The sequence below is a fragment of the Lolium perenne genome, chromosome 7 (genome assembly GCF_019359855.2).
Source record: "Lolium perenne isolate Kyuss_39 chromosome 7, Kyuss_2.0, whole genome shotgun sequence".
NCBI classification, from domain to species: Eukaryota; Viridiplantae; Streptophyta; class Magnoliopsida; order Poales; family Poaceae; genus Lolium; species Lolium perenne.
Genome location: NC_067250.2, coordinates 194,866,418 through 194,882,076, shown reverse-complemented (window position 1 = coordinate 194,882,076; position 15,659 = coordinate 194,866,418). Strand labels below are relative to the sequence as shown.

Genomic DNA, 15,659 nt, shown 5'->3' with positions numbered 1-15,659 from the left:
GATTCATCCACATGTCAAGAGATGAATGTAAGAGTTGATTATGTGCTTATGCAATGAACAATCACAAGTCATATTGCTGAATAAAATTTATTCTGCGTGGAGGCTTTGTACACACTTATCTTTTCTTGGAAAATCTCAACAACCATGTATCTTCCCCACCTTCGATCATTCAGTTAGTGTTATGCATGTGACCACAGTGTGCTGCAAAGTGAGGACATGGGGATTCAGTGCATAATTACACATAAATGGACAAATGAAGATATATAGGCCTTCCCCTGCAAAGATGTGATCAGATTGGTAACCATAGTAATCAAAGAACTAATTATATAAATCAGAAACCATATAATAATAAAAGGTTGATAGGAGTGTTTTATTCACTTGGTATGGAAGTGGGGGCGGCAGCACATGTGAAGTTCGGAGTCTTACCTTTCAGGGTGAAAACCCAAGGTCTGGCCTTATCTGGTTGTGCCTAGCAATGTCCTTGTTGAAGGCATTATTTTGAGAGCGAAGACTATCTTCAGGGTGAAAACCTAAGATCTTGGATCGGGCGATAGCGGCACTGGTGCACTGTTCCTTTCTTGGAGGCGTCGCTTTTGAAGAGTCTTATTTCCAGGTGTTGTCTTGGTGGTGGTTGTATTACTGTTGGTAAGCCTATGATACTGTAGCGGGACTTTTATTTCTTAGTTTTCTTTTTCTCTTTTTTGGCTGTGTGCATCCGTAATGTTTTAGGGCGCATTGCGTTGTTGCAGAGGCTGGGTGTAATTGGTATCCTTTGATATTAATATATTTCCTTTATCCAAAAAAGGAGTGTATTATTCACTTGGTAGAAGATTCATGAAGATAGCATTATTTCGGAAATTCAATTCGGCTCCCGGGTGCGTATGCTCCCTCTACCAAAAAATCTTATTTTGAAATGTCGAAAAATTTGGACAAAAAATTCTACATGTACATCTCCATAATATACGTGTGTTCGTCAAGTTTCACGAAAAACCAATATTTTATGAGGCCTATATAAAAAAGAGAAACTTTATCTTGTGAAAAGCATTATTTTTAGCACCAAATTTTCTCTTTTTTACACACGTCACATGATAAGTCGATTTTTTATGAAATGACTTTGTGAGCACGTAGCACGTGAAGATGTACATGCAAACTTTTAGTTTTAATTTTTTAAAAATTTAAAATGTATGTAAGATGCATTTCAAAATATAGGGAGCATATGCACCCATGTCCAAAACACCACTCCCGCATTATTTACTCTAAATAGGAAGGGAAGCTGAATAGTACTATACCTTTGGAGCTGCAGTGCTTCTATGAGTGATACCACGGCTAAATAATTATTCAGTAGTTAAATTCATAGAAATAGAAACTGTAGCCTAAAATTGAATTACTGAAACTCTTGTAGAAATAATGACATAACCGCGTCAACTTAGAGCACCTTTCTTCTCATATGTCTCCATATTAGAAGTGGTGAAGGAACACGACATATCCTAGAAGAGCAAGAAAAGAGACTTCAGTATTCAAGGAGATGAGCACTTTCCTGAAAAGGATTAGTATTATGTACCTCCTACGCTTGACGTGACCACGTGCTCGGTGATGCAAGACTGTCCTGATCCCATATGTGCTCGGTGATGTCAGAATATAGTTTGAGAATGCTAGTCTGATATGTAGTAGGAGTACAAAATAGTAGCTCGTATTTACTTCCCAAACCATAGTTATGAATGTTTTCCCTCTGTTTCTTAGGAGGGGGAAGTTGCGGTTGCAAACTTTTTTCTCGGTGTATCATGGTTTCTTCGAAGACCACTATCAATGAGGAATCCTGAAGGTCACCTGCAGATTTATTTTCTTGGAAAAGAAAAACATTAAATATACATTAAATGGGTCAATATTTAGGTAATTACCTTCGATTAGGACAATGATAAGAAGAAACCAAATAAGTAAAGAAAAATCTCATTGAAATGATTGTACAGAGAGACGGTTCCAAGCATACCTACATTTTGCTGCAATAAGGACTTGTTCAGATGATCTCGTTTAATCATATATGGTGCACTTCTTATGCATTGCAAGGGTCAGATGGCTCACCATACAGAGCCAACAACTCGTTTATTTTAGCATATTATGTGCATGGGAAATCCCTCATTGGCTCATCATCCAGTATAATGAAAAACCATGAAGAGATCGTACCCCTAATATATTATCCAGATCATTACAAATACTATGATGCAGGTACAACCAATGTAAACATCCGTGTATAAAAAAGAAAGATGACTGAACAAGAAGAAAACCGCCAGTCACGAAATTCAAACCTTCACAGCTGAAGATTCTTCTGAAATTATCCTTGCTGGAGAGTACCCAGCCTAGCAGATAGGGCCTAAATTAACCTGCAAGGACAAAGACTGAACATGTCAATGTAAGAATAAAGGACCCGGCAGAATACAATCTCATCTTTATTGTTTGCATACCACTCCCACTCCCTCTTTCTCTGCCTGTCGGCCTCTTTCGGATTTGCATATATGACACATTTTACTATATATCTCCACTTAACAAAAAGCGAGTTCAACGCCACGACTGGCTTCATCCAATACCTTTGTTCTGCCCATTGGTTATGTCTTGAAATGGAGCGCACTTGGAGGATAACATGTCTAGAAAAAAGTTAGAGATTCAAAACACAGTGGTAACTATTCATATATTATAAAGAAATTTGTAAATCATAGTAGCGTGCCATTCATGAATTCGGCAATTATTCAATGATTTGATTTATAACATAATTCATAGCACAGTGGTAATTATCGCCTGATGACTGCAATTCGAATACCAATCAATTAACGCAAGAGAAACTTCTAAAACATGGTGATTTCAAAACTAATTCCCTGCCCAACTGCACGAACTGAAGCGAGATTACATATGCTAAGTAAGTGGTTTAGACTGCATAACTAATTACCAGAGAAAGTTTTTGCATCGACAAAATCTGCTATTGCAATATTATCATACCAAACCAGAGATCAGTTGATGAATTTTGGATTTCTATGCACCCTTGGCCTCAATTTGGTTACCACAATAAGTCCTGCTGTGACACTCTTTATTCTACCGACCTAAGAGCATGTCTAACAGGCCCCGTATAACCCGCCCACCCCGTAAAATTCCGGCGGGATACGGGGCCGGCGCAAGTTTGGGCGTCTAGCAGGCCCCGTATTCGGGCCGGCCCGTTTCGGCGGAATACGGGGCCCAGGAAATCGGCCCCGTCGCCCCGTACTTATAGTGGGCGCAGGTGCGAGTGAGGGGTTAACCCCTCACTCGCAACCCTAGCTCCGCCGTGCGCTGCCGCCTCCTCCTCCTGCTCCGGCGAGCAATTAGTCGCTCCCCCGCGCCGCATTCCACCCGCCGCCACCTGCATGGACTCCCACCGCCGTAGTAGCGCCTCGCCGGCGAGCGGATCGAAGCGATCCCGCTCACCGGACACCGTGGAGGAAGCGTGGCGGCTAAAGTGCAAGCGCTCCGCCGCGGGGAGCCGCCGTGCGGCGTGCCGGTACGCCGGCGCGCTGTACGTGCCGGATCCGCTCCGGGAGTACGCCGCGGGTGGGCGGTGGTACCGGCAAGACCCGCCGCTCAAGCCGATGAGCGGCGAAGCCTTCGAGAAGTGGCTCGCCGAGTGGAAGCGCGACCGCGCGGCGAAGGCGGCATGGGCGGCGACCATCGGCAGCACCAGCGGCGGAGGAAGCGGAGGCGGCGAGGAGGAAGAGGAGGCGGCGGAGGAGGACGCGGCTTTCCGGCGTGCGATGGCCGAATCCGAGGCGGAGGCCGCCGAGAAAGCTCGGGCGGAGGCAGAGGAGGAGGCGGCGGCCATCGCCGCCGTGGCGGAATTCCAGGCGAAGGAGGCTGCCGCCAGGGCGGAGGAGGAGGCTGCCGCCAGGGGGCCTTTCGTGCCATTCATCATCCTCGAGTAGCTAGGATCGCAATAGATCGCTATGTATATGTATGATCCAATGTATGATCAATGAAGATGAACTATGGTTTAATTTTCCCGGGGTTTTAATTTTTAAAAATACAGGGCGAAATACGGGATCTGCTAGACGGAATGGTTCAGCAAGACGCACTTTTGGGATACGGGGCGAAAAACTCGCGTTATACGGGGCAGAGAAATAAGGGGTTCTGTTAGACATGCTCTAACAAATGGCTGCAAAACTACTTAGCACCAAAGTGCTCTCGTACATTCGTATGAAACTATTCATGTACTGAACCACAAAATCAGTAGCAAGAGGGAGAAGGAGATACCGCAAGCTGGTCGATGTAGGTCTGGAAGAAGATGGCAGTAGCGAAGCGGGAAGCCAAAAATCTGTCGTGGGATATTGCGAGTGCTCCGTGCAGAGCGCCGGCCTGCAGTTCGACGGGAATTGCAAGGGGCGGGCGGCCCGCATGGTGGTACGGCGGCGTCCCGCAGATCGACAGCAATTGAGCGCTAGTCGCTGGCGATTGCGTGCGACGCGGCGGCTGGCAGGTCATCGGCGCCGGCGGCGCGGCGTGTAGGTCGGCGCGCGGGGTGCGCGGGGGTGGTGGCGAGGGGCTCGTGCGGGCACGGCGGCGTTATGGGTGTGATTTGGCCCAGTTTTGCAAAGTTATTCATCTCCTAGGGGGTAATTTGCCCGGTTTTGCAAAGTTATGGGTGTGATTTGGCCCAATTTAAAATTAGGGGGGGTTAGGGCCTGGAACCTCAAAGTTGTGGGGGTTATGTGGACTTCTTCCTCGTAGAAATAGTCTTCGGCGATCTCAACAGCCAGTCCGGGGCACCACCGCACGCACCGGCCGCCCAGAAATCTCTGATCTCATATATGGAGCCATAACGCTCTCAAGTCCCAAAGCACACCACGCCACGCCATGCCCTCCCCTTCGCGCCGCCGTGGCGCCCGCCATCGGCGCAGCCGCAAGAAGGCAACGGCCAAGGTTACAGCGGAGGAGGAGAGCCCGAGGAACTGGGCGGACATGCCGCTGGACTCGATCTTGGCCGTCTTCCAGAAGCTGGATCACATCGACATCCTCATGGGGGCTGACCAGGTGTGCCGCTCTTGGCGCCGCGCGGCGCGGGATGAGCCCGTGCTGTGGCGCCGCATCGTCATGCACGGCAACGCCGAGCTCGCCTTCAGGCTCAACCGCCAGGGGATGGCCTGCGCCGCCGTCCAACGCAGCAAGGGGCAATGCGAGGCATTCTGTGGCGAGTACGCCGGCGACGACGGATTCCTCTTGTACCTCAGCGAGCAGTAAGCATCTACAAACTCCCTGAAGATAATTTTAACGTGTTTGTTTGATTAGGTCTTGAACCTACTGTTAGTGATTTAGTGGTGGTCGACTTGGTTTTAATTCCAATGAATAGTATATTGTGGTTTTTAAACTGACATAGGTTTATTTTTGTGTCTCGTCTAAATCTTTTTATGGATTGTTTTCTTGGTTACATATGTTGTTAATTGCAGTTTACCTTCAAAATATTACAGATAACATTTATATATTTTACAGAAAATTATGTTTCCTAAAGAAAGGAAACACTGTCTCTTGCGCTAAATATTCTTTCTATAGTTTAGTTGGATCATAGTAGCCTTGGAGTACCTCGACCATGTAACAACTTGTAAATTGTAATTAGGGTGTTAAGAGGATATATACAGTCCCATGGTCTCAAGAGTTGTCCCTGAAATAAAATACATGCTCTCAAGAAGTATTTAACAGAACATGGTTCTTAAGCTACAGCATAGAAGGGTATCTAAATATATATTCTACTGAACACTACCTTTTTTTCGATAAAGGGAATATATTAATATCGAGAGATACCAACTGAACACAACCTAGTTAGTTGATGATTTCTACATTTTTAGTCTTCTGTAGCTTAAAAGGTAGTAGTATACCGAAATACATGTTCTAGACCATCACAAAAAATTCCGTGTTCACCTGCCACCATTATAGTTGTTTCTGAAATTTGCAATTGTTTAGAATTCAGAGAGCAAAGATAACTATGTCTGAAACTATATTTGGTGTCTATTTTTTTTGAAACTATATTTGGCAACTCTTGGATAGAGTGAACTTCAGAGATGAGTTCAAAGTTAAGAGAGATAGGATCTGGAGCTAACTCAAAATTTGTTTGTCAACCTATGCTTGAAATATAGACTTTAATTACTTAGTTGAGGTGAAACTCTCCCCCGGCAACCCGCACCGCCTCCCCACAGCGGCCTGGCCGCGCCCTCCCCCCGGCCACCCCTAGGCCTTCTCTCCTGCTCTCCCCTCTCGCCGTCGGCGTGCGCCGTCGGGCCTTGCCCATGTGTTGCCAGCGGTGTGGGGATGACTCTACCCGCGGTACGGTAGGGGGCGTGGGGACCTCGGGTTGGCGGCGGTGAGCTTCGGCGGGCAATGGTCTGGCGCGGCGGCGTGGAACCCGTGCGTCGGGTGGGAGAAGGTGCGGGGAGCTACGCAGGCGGGTGGCGCGATGGCAGGGCCTGCTCTACCTAGATCTAGGCCGAGATCGGGCACCAGAGGGGCTGGGCGGCCTGTGTCAGGCGCGTCGACAGCCCTGGAGGCGGAGAAGGCGCGACGGCGGTGGTTGGGTGGTGCAGCACTTCGGCCGGCCTGCTGCAGCTTGGCAGGGGGCTTTGCGGGCTAGTTTGGGCCTGGTCGGGCCAGTTTGGGCCTGGTTTGCCCTCATTGCCATGTCTGGTCGACTACCACGTAGGCAGTGGAGGTAGTTCCCTCCCGCGCGTTTGAGGTGTTGCTACCCCATCCCTGCTGCATCCATTCTCTTCCTCTAGGCACTGTTCCGGTGACCACAGTGATACAGGGAGGATGGCTACAAGATTATGGTGGTGTGTGCTGGTGGGCGGCATGTAAGATGGAGCACGCCGGAGCGTCTCGGTGGTGGGTGTGGTGGTCGGGAGAAATCCTTGTCGGCATGTCCGACACCAATGCGGTGACACCTGCTGGTGCCTCCTTGCCTTCATGGAGGGCGTCGGATGTACCTCCTCCCCAACCCCTTCCGCGTACCAGGAGAAACCCTAAGAATAGTCCGGGCAGCGGCGTCGTCGTCGTTCCCTTGTTGAAGGTGTTGCTTTGTATGAGATGTTTCGGTGTGCTAGGAACGTGGTGGTACTTCTCCGGAGGGCGCATCGGTTGATGGTCGTCCTCGTTTTCATCGATCTGCCGTTGTCGGTATTAGTTTCTTTCCCTTTCTTTTTTTCTTTTGGGCTTGGTTGTGCTGCAGCCCTAGCTTGCTCGTTGTATTGGTTGGTTGTTATATTAATGTAGCAGGGCGAAAGCCTATTTCAAGAAATTACTTAGTTGAACTTACACAAGAGATCATCAGATTAATGCAACTAGCCAACTACACTTTAGCCACATTGGCATACAACTGTGAGCGCCCGTGCGCGTTTATGCCGCCAGATTCCCCAACTCATTTTCTTTGCGATTCGTGCACTGAGTTTTATTGAGTTTCGTTTTGTTTCAGAATTTTCAAACTTATTGATATGTGGCAACAAAACAGAATGTTTCCATGCACTGGAGGTCTTGTGCATGGGACAAAGTCATTGCTGACGATTTTCTGTTTCAGCAACCATCTGACAATAAATTGAACTTCTAAATTTATTGATAAACATTGTCCAAGCATAGATCTGTGAGAAAATGCTTTCATTCTTCGCAATGCCTTATCTTTATTCTTTCTGTTGAATATTGTTTTATTTTAGCGACCGTATTTATCAAACAAGCTATATACTTCACTGTTTTTTTAATGTCGGAACATTTTCAATGCTACTATATATTGTTGGTTTCCTAGAATTAGACGTGTGTTTAATCTTTGCAGGGCTCCCTTTTTGAAGAGCCTTCGCCTCATTTCTTGTGCCATTTCACTTGATGGGCTTGAAGAGCACTTAACAAGGTTTCATCTACTCGAGGAGCTCGAGCTGTCGCAGTGTCCAGAGCTAATAAGGACTAAGGTGCACGAGATTCTTCAGCGAGCATGCCCACAGCTAAAGCATTTTCGAACGAACAAACATTACTTCCATGAACGGCGATGGATCATCCCCAGGGACCTTGATGCCGAGGGTATTGCAACTATGCATGAGCTGCGCTCATTGCAGCTCATTGCCAACGACCTCACCAACAAAGGGCTGGCAGCAATCTTGGAGAACTGCCCGCACCTGGAGTCACTTGACCTACGCCATTGCTTCAACGTCGACATGGATAGTGTAGACGACGATGAGGGCACGCTGCTGCGAGAGAAGTGCGCCCGTATTAAGACGGTGCGACTTCCTCGAGACTCGATGGATGATTCCGACTTCAAGGTTGCACTAGTGGAAAACAGGGCTTCCGTGGGAGCCTTTTGTCGCGGGCGCGCCTGCACCCGCGACAAATGGCCTGGCCACGTCGCCCCGAAACCATGTGGAGCGCGCGGAGGCTTTTGTCGCGGCCTTTTGTCGCGGGCCGTATTACGACCCGCGACAAAAGGGGTAGGAGCGACGTGGCCACCCCTTTTGTCGCGGGTCGTAATACGGCCCGCGACAAAATGTCCCCGCCCTATATATAGAAGCAGCCAGCCACCCCCCCACCTCATTTTTTCCTTGGTGGTGAAGGTGGAGGTGTATGCTAGCTCATTTTTTCTACATGTGCACAAGAGGTGTTTGATGGAATGCTTGTGAGAGGGATGCCACTTGGTTTATTTGATAAGATTTCTCCTCTTTTTGATCCAAAAAGGTTAGCAACTATTTTCTTGACTATATATATATGCATAGTCCGTACAATACTAATTTTAGCAAGGTGATTGCATCTGATACATATATAATTGTGCTTATGATGCAGATGAGTCATCCATGGATGTACGGTAACCGATGTGCTCCCGCTTTCAGAGAGGGCGTGAATTCTTTCTTGCTTGTGGCCGAGGCCAACAAGTCGAAGCAAGGTTTTATGTGCTGTCCATGTCTAAAATGTAAGAACGAGAAGGATTACTCTTGCTCAAGAGATATTAAGAGCCACCTGCTTCGGTTTGGGTTCATGTCCAGTTATAATGTTTGGACCAAGCACGGAGAAGAAGGGGTTATGATGGAAGACGGCGATGAGGAAGAAGATAATGATGAGAAGTATTATCGATCTATGTTCTCTGAATGCTTTGATACCGCAATGGACGACAATGAAGAAGAAGGAGGTGAAGAACAGGCATCAGATGATCCTGTTGATGATGATCTTCGTCGGGCCATTTCTGATGCAAGAAGAGACTGTGACACGGATAAGGAGAGGTTGCAGTTCGACAAGATGTTAGAGGACCACCACAAATTGTTGTACCCAGGTTGTGAAGATGGGCATAGAAAGCTGGGTAGCATATTGGAATTGCTGAAATGGAAGGCAGAGGTCGGTGTGACTGACTCGGGATTTGAGAAATTGATGATAATATTAAAGAAGCTGTTTCCAAGAAATAATGAATTGCCCGTCAGTACATATGAAGCAAAGAAGCTTGTCTGCCCTCTAGGATTAGATGTGCAGAAGATACATGCATGCATTAATGATTGTATCCTCTACCGCGGTGAGAAGTACGAGAATTTGAATAAATGCCCGATATGTGGTGCATTGCGGTATAAGATCAGAAAAGATGACCCTGGTGATGTTGAGGGCGAGCCACCCAGGAAGAGGGTTCCTGCGAAGGTGATGTGGTATGCTCCAATAATACCACGGTTGAAACGTTTGTTCAGAAACAAAGAGCATGCCAAGTTGTTGCGATGGCACATGGAAGAACGTAAGAAAGACGCGATGTTGAGGCACCCCGCTGATGGTCGGCAGTGGAGAAACATCGGGAGAGAGTTTCCGGATTTTGCAGGTGAGGCAAGGAACTTATACTTTGGTCTAAGTACAGATGGCATGAATCCTTTTGGGGAGCAGAGCTGCAGTCACAGCACCTGGCCCGTGACTCTATGTATCTACAACCTTCCTCCTTGGTTGTGCATGAAGCGGAAGTTCATTATGATGCCAGTGCTTATCCAAGGCCCAAAGCAACCGGGCAACGACATTGATGTGTACCTAAGGCCATTAGTCGATGAACTTTTTGGAGTTGTGGGCCAAACCAGGTGTACGTGTGTGGGATGAGCACACGGAGCAAGAATTTGACCTACGAGCGTTGCTATTCGTAACCATCAATGATTGGCCTGCTCTCAGTAACATTTCAGGACAGACGAACAAAGGATACAATGCATGCACACACCGTTTAGATGAGACTGAAAGTAAATATTTGGGAAAAAGCGAGAAAAGTTGTGTACCCGTTCAATCGTCGTTTCCTTCCGCGCAAGCATCCCTTAAGGAAAAAAGGCAAGCATTTCGATGGCGAGGCAGACCGCCGTCCGAAGCCTGTCCCCCGTAGTGGTGCTGATATATTTGACATGGTCAAGGATTTAAATGTTATCTTTGGAAAGGGTCCAGGCAGTCGACCTGTTCCGAAAGACGATGACGGACACGCGCCCATGTGGAAGAAGAAATCTATTTTCTGGGAGCTAGAATATTGGAAAGTCCTGGAAGTCCGCTCTGCAATCGACGTGATGCACCTGACCAAGAATCTTTGTGTGAATATTCTAGGTTTTCGGGCGTGTATGGAAAGACAAAAGATACAACGAAGCACGGGAGGACCAGGAACTTCATAAAGGACGAAACGGCAATCATCCAGGGCAGTTTGTAGGGCCTGCCAGCTATGCTCTTACCAAACAAGAGAAGGAGATCTTTTTGAAGCCCTATTCAGTATCAAGGTTCCGTCTGGTTTCTCGTCGAATATAAAGGGGATAGTAAATATGAAGGAGAAAAAATTCCAGAACCTGAAGTCCCATGACTGTCACGTGCTTATGACACAATTGCTTCCGATTGCATTGAGGGGACTTCTACCAGAAAATGTTCGACTAGCCATTGTGAAGATATGTGCATTCCTGAACGCAATTTCTCAGAAGGTAATGGATCCAGAAACTTTGTCAGGATTACGGTGAAGATGTGGTCCAATGTCTTGTCGGCCTTCGAGTTGTTGTTCCCACCATCCTTCTTCAATATTATGACGCACCTCCTCGTTCACCTAGTTGAAGAGATTAGAATTCTCGGTCCTGTATTTCTACACAATATGTTCCCCTTCGAGAGGTTCATGGGAGTCTTAAAGAAATATGTTCATAACCGAGCTAGGCCGGAAGGAAGTATCTCAAAGGGCTACGGAACCGAGGAGGTCATTGAGTTTTGTGTTGACTTTCTTCCTGACCTTAAGCCGATTGGTGTTCCTGAATCTCGGTATGAGGGGAGGCTGACTGGAAAAGGCACACTAGGAAGGAAAGCAACGGTGTGGAGGGACAAGATTTCTTTCAATCAAGCGCACTACACAGTTCTATACAATTCCAGCTTGGTGGCTCCGTACATCGAGAAACATAAGAATGTTTTACGAGAAATAAACCCGGGCCAGCCCGAGTCCTTGATTACACGTCAACACATGAATACCTTCGGCAGTTGGTTGCAAAGACATCTCATTAATGACCCATCTGCGGTGGAGCAGCTGTACTTGTTGGCCAGGTTACCATCTTCAAACATATGTACATTCCAAGGGTACGAGATAAATGGGAATACATTTTACACGATCGACCAAGATAAGAAGAGCACCAACCAAAACAGCGGTGTCCGCTTCGATGCAACAGACGAGAATGGGCAGACCACCACATATTATGGATACATAGAGGAGATATGGGAACTTGACTATGGTCCCACTTTTAAGGTCCCTTTGTTTCGGTGCAAATGGGTGAAGCTCAGCGCTATACATATTGACGATAAGTACGGTATGATAACAGTGGATCCCAACAATCTTGCGTACCTGGACGAGCCTTTTGTCCTAGCCAGCGAGGTGGCTCAAGTTTTCTACGTGAAGGACATGTCTAGCAAATCAAGAAAAAGAAATCAACAAAAGAATACATCAATCGAGGAGCCAAAGCGCCACATAGTTCTTTCGGGGAAAAGAAACATCGTGGGAGTGGATGACAAGACAGACATGTCAGAAGATTATAATAAGTTTAAAGAAATTCCGCCCTTCACGGTGAAAATTGACCCAAGCATCTTGCTAAATGATGAAGATTCTCCATGGCTACGGCGTAGAAGATCACAACACTAGATGGCGATGTAATAATGTATTCTTCATATATAGTTCCCAAGACAATCTCTACATTTATGTAATAATGAAGATTAAATCGTGCTTGGCTTGTTGATCCGCTTGGCAAGGCGTATCGATGCTCCTTTTATAGGCACGGCACCGCTTCTACTTTGTCTTATTCCTTCGACAAAGCCGTCGTGCGCTACATGCTTTATCTCATCGAGCAGTGCGTCCACCCACGCGTCCTTATCCTGCCGACACCTTTAGTCGCGGTTGCAGCCACCAACCGTGACAAAAGGTTACCGACACATCCTTATCCTGCCGACAGCTTTAGTCGCGGTTGCAGCCACCAACCGTGACAAAAGGTTACCGACACATCCTTATTATCCTGCCGACATCTTTAGTCGCGGTTGCAGCCACCAACCGTGACAAAAGGCCCTCCTAGATAAGCCTCCCCCCGTCTTTTGTCGCGGTTTGAGCCTCCACCCGGGATGAAAGTTTCGCGCGCCACTTCGTTCCCGCCTATTTTCTTCCCGCATTCCCGCCATTTTCCACTATATATATGTAGGCTTGGACTCTCATATCTGCAAACCTCATCACTCTCTCCCATGGCTTCCATCGTATGTCTAACACCCCGGGAGGCGGAGGCGCTTTGCGCCTCGAACTACCCCTGCCCGCCCGGCTACCGCGTCCCGACCGGCTGGTTGCTGAGCGTCGGAGGCGTACCGGTCCCTCCTATCCCTGTAGGTGTGCCACGCGAGATGGCCATCACGAACCACTACTATTTCGAGCTCACGCCTGAGCAGCGGAGGAATCCCCAGTGGCATCCCGACTACAGCCCGACTTGGGACAGCTTCTTCATCAATCGGCGTGAGAGGGCGGTTGCCAGGTACGAGGAGGACGGCCCGCCTCCTTCGAACTTCAACGAGGCCGGCCGTCGGATGTGGTGGCGCGGCCGGACTCTCCAGAGCGTCCTGGCCTATCGTGGCCCCCGCCTGCGCTACCCTCAATCCCAGCCCACGCGTGGTCATCCGCCGAGGTTCGACAACCGCGACCCCGATGCTAGCGACGATGACGTCGGCGACTTTGATGACTACAGTGGCGACGTGTATAGGACTAGGCACGACTATGATTGAATGGCTCCAACATTCGAATCTAGCCATGTATCTTATTTTTCAGTTGAGCTCTGTACTTTAATTTCAGTTCAATCGTAATAAATTTCGTGTCAACCACTTTATTGAACAAAAACAACCGACAACGACTTTATAAACTAAATTTAAACTAATAGAACCGACAACGACTTTATTGAAATTACAATAAAATAGATAAATTACTAGTCTAGTCTCTACTCGTCGTCGGAGGTTGTCTCCGTCCAAAGGTCATCCCACCGAGGGTCGTTTCGGTCCAAGTTGTATTCGAGTTCTCGAGCTCGAAGGCGGCGACGGCCCGACGGTTGCGCCTGTTGGACCTGCGTTGTGCCCTAAGGTTAGCAAAGAACGCGTCGGGGACCGCGCCCTCCACCGGCGCATCAGCTGCTCGTCGCGCTCGGCGATGGCGATCCTGCGCTGCACCGGGCGATGCCGGCGACGGTCCTCGTCGGTGACGAGGCACGGCGGTGGCGCGAGGAACTCCGCCTCCTCTAGCGATTCAACATCCGGAAAGTTGATGTCGTGCCCTGGCCGCCGAAAGCGCCACGCCGCCGCGTCGTAAGCGCGCGCCGCCTCCTCCGGCGTGTTGTACGTGCCGAGGGTGAGGCGGAAGCCACCGGCGCGTATCTCGGCGGTGAACCTACCGCTCGGATGCACTCGAACGCCACGGAAACCGGACGCCCCTCGACGACATGGAGGCATCCCGGAGATGAATGAGCGGAGGCGGTGGCGACGTGTGGTTGCGCCCGCACTCGTCGCTCTATATAGCGCACGCGGGGCATGGCACGTGTTAGCGGTGGCTACACGTCGCACGCCGGCGTCGGCGGGGTGAGGCACGTGGCAGCGGTGGCTACACGTCGCACGCCGGCGTCGGCGGGCGAGGCACGTGGAAGAGGTGGCGACACGTGGCACGGGGACGCGACACGAGTGGATATGATGCGAGATGCAAATAGTTATATGGATATCATATTCATGTTCATTGGATTTTTCTGATCAATTTTCATATATAAAACTTTTCTTTTTGAGTTACCATTTAAAAGTTATTGAAATAATAGTTTTTATTAAAAAAAAACAGAAAAACAAAAAACAGAAAAAAACAAAAACTGTTGCAGGCCTGATCCGCGTGAAGCGCATCCAACGGCTCCAGGCCGTTTGAATCCAACGGCCTGGAGCCGTTGGATGCGCTTCACGCGGATCGGCCGCCTCCCCCTCCACCCCTTTTGTCGCGGGTCGAGCCACGGCCCGCGATAAAAGGACCCCCTTTTGTCGCGGGTGGTGGCACGACCCGTGATAAAGGGGGCCTTTATCACGGGTCGTGCCACCACCCGCGACAAAAGGGGTTAGGTATAAATACCTAACCCCGCGGGCGGAGCCCCCACCCGCGACACACGGAGGCCAACACTTAGCGAAATTCACGCCGCCAAAGCTGCCGGATTTTGCCGTGCCGCCGTCGATCTGCCGCGCCGTCGCCGCCGTCGATCTCCTCTGCCGCGCGCCGTCGCCGCCGTAGGCCTCCTCGAAGCTCCTCTGCCGCGCGTGCCCTCTCGCCGCCCGCGCCCTCTGCCGCCGTCGATTGCCGCCGCGCGTGCCGCCCGCGCCGTCGATTGCCGCCGTGCCGCGTGCCCGCCGCCGCCGCCTGTGCCCGTGCCGGCCCCGCCGCCGCGCGCCGCGCCCCCTCCGCAGGTACAAGCCGCCGGCCATGTGCGTTAGCGCCGGCGCGCGCCCCGGCCGGCCCTCTTTTTTTTTTTAATTTTTTTTTCTTAGTTAGATAATTTGTATAATTAGTTAGTTCATTTTTGTAATTAGTTATTAGTTAGTTTATTTTTGTATATAGACATTTTAGTAATTAGTTATTAGTTAGATAATTAGTATGTAATTAGTTAGTTCATTTTTGTATATAGACATTTTAGTAATTAGTTATTAGTTAGATAATTAGTATGTAATTAGTTAGTTCATTTTTGTATATAGACATTTTAGTATGTAATTAGTTAGTTCATTTTTGTAAGTATTTTGTTGTAATTAGTTAGTTTATTTTTGTTGTAATTAGTTAGTTCAAATTTGTAGTTTAAATTTTGTAAGTATTTTGTTGTAATTAGTTAGTTTATTTTTGTTAAATGTAATTAGTTAGTTCAAATTTGTAGTTTAAATTTGATTAGTTAGTTCAAATTCGGATCGGCCGCCGACACACCCCTCTCGCAAACACCCGCCGACACACCCCTCTCGCAAACACACCCCTCTCGCAAACACCCGCCGAGACCCCTCGCAAACAATCGACGTCGACTCCCTCCCCTCGCAAAAACCCGTCGCCGACACCCTCCCCCTCTCGCAAACACGCGCCCTCTCCCGCTCGCAACCACGCGCCGACACCCCTCTCCCTCTCGCAAACACGCGCACTCTCCCTCTCG

At 48.7% G+C, this 15,659-nt stretch overlaps 1 protein-coding gene across 1 annotated transcript; it reads left to right on the top strand.

The window, feature by feature from the left end:
• Positions 1 to 4,769: 4,769 nt before the first annotated feature.
• LOC127315676 (putative F-box/LRR-repeat protein 22) lies at positions 4,770 to 8,309 on the top strand (the record flags this gene model as incomplete). Its single annotated transcript, XM_051346145.2, has 2 exons — positions 4,770 to 5,249; positions 7,823 to 8,309. Coding segments are annotated over exons 1-2 (867 nt in total), but the record flags the coding sequence as incomplete, so codon positions are not given.
• Positions 8,310 to 15,659: the final 7,350 nt, after the last annotated feature.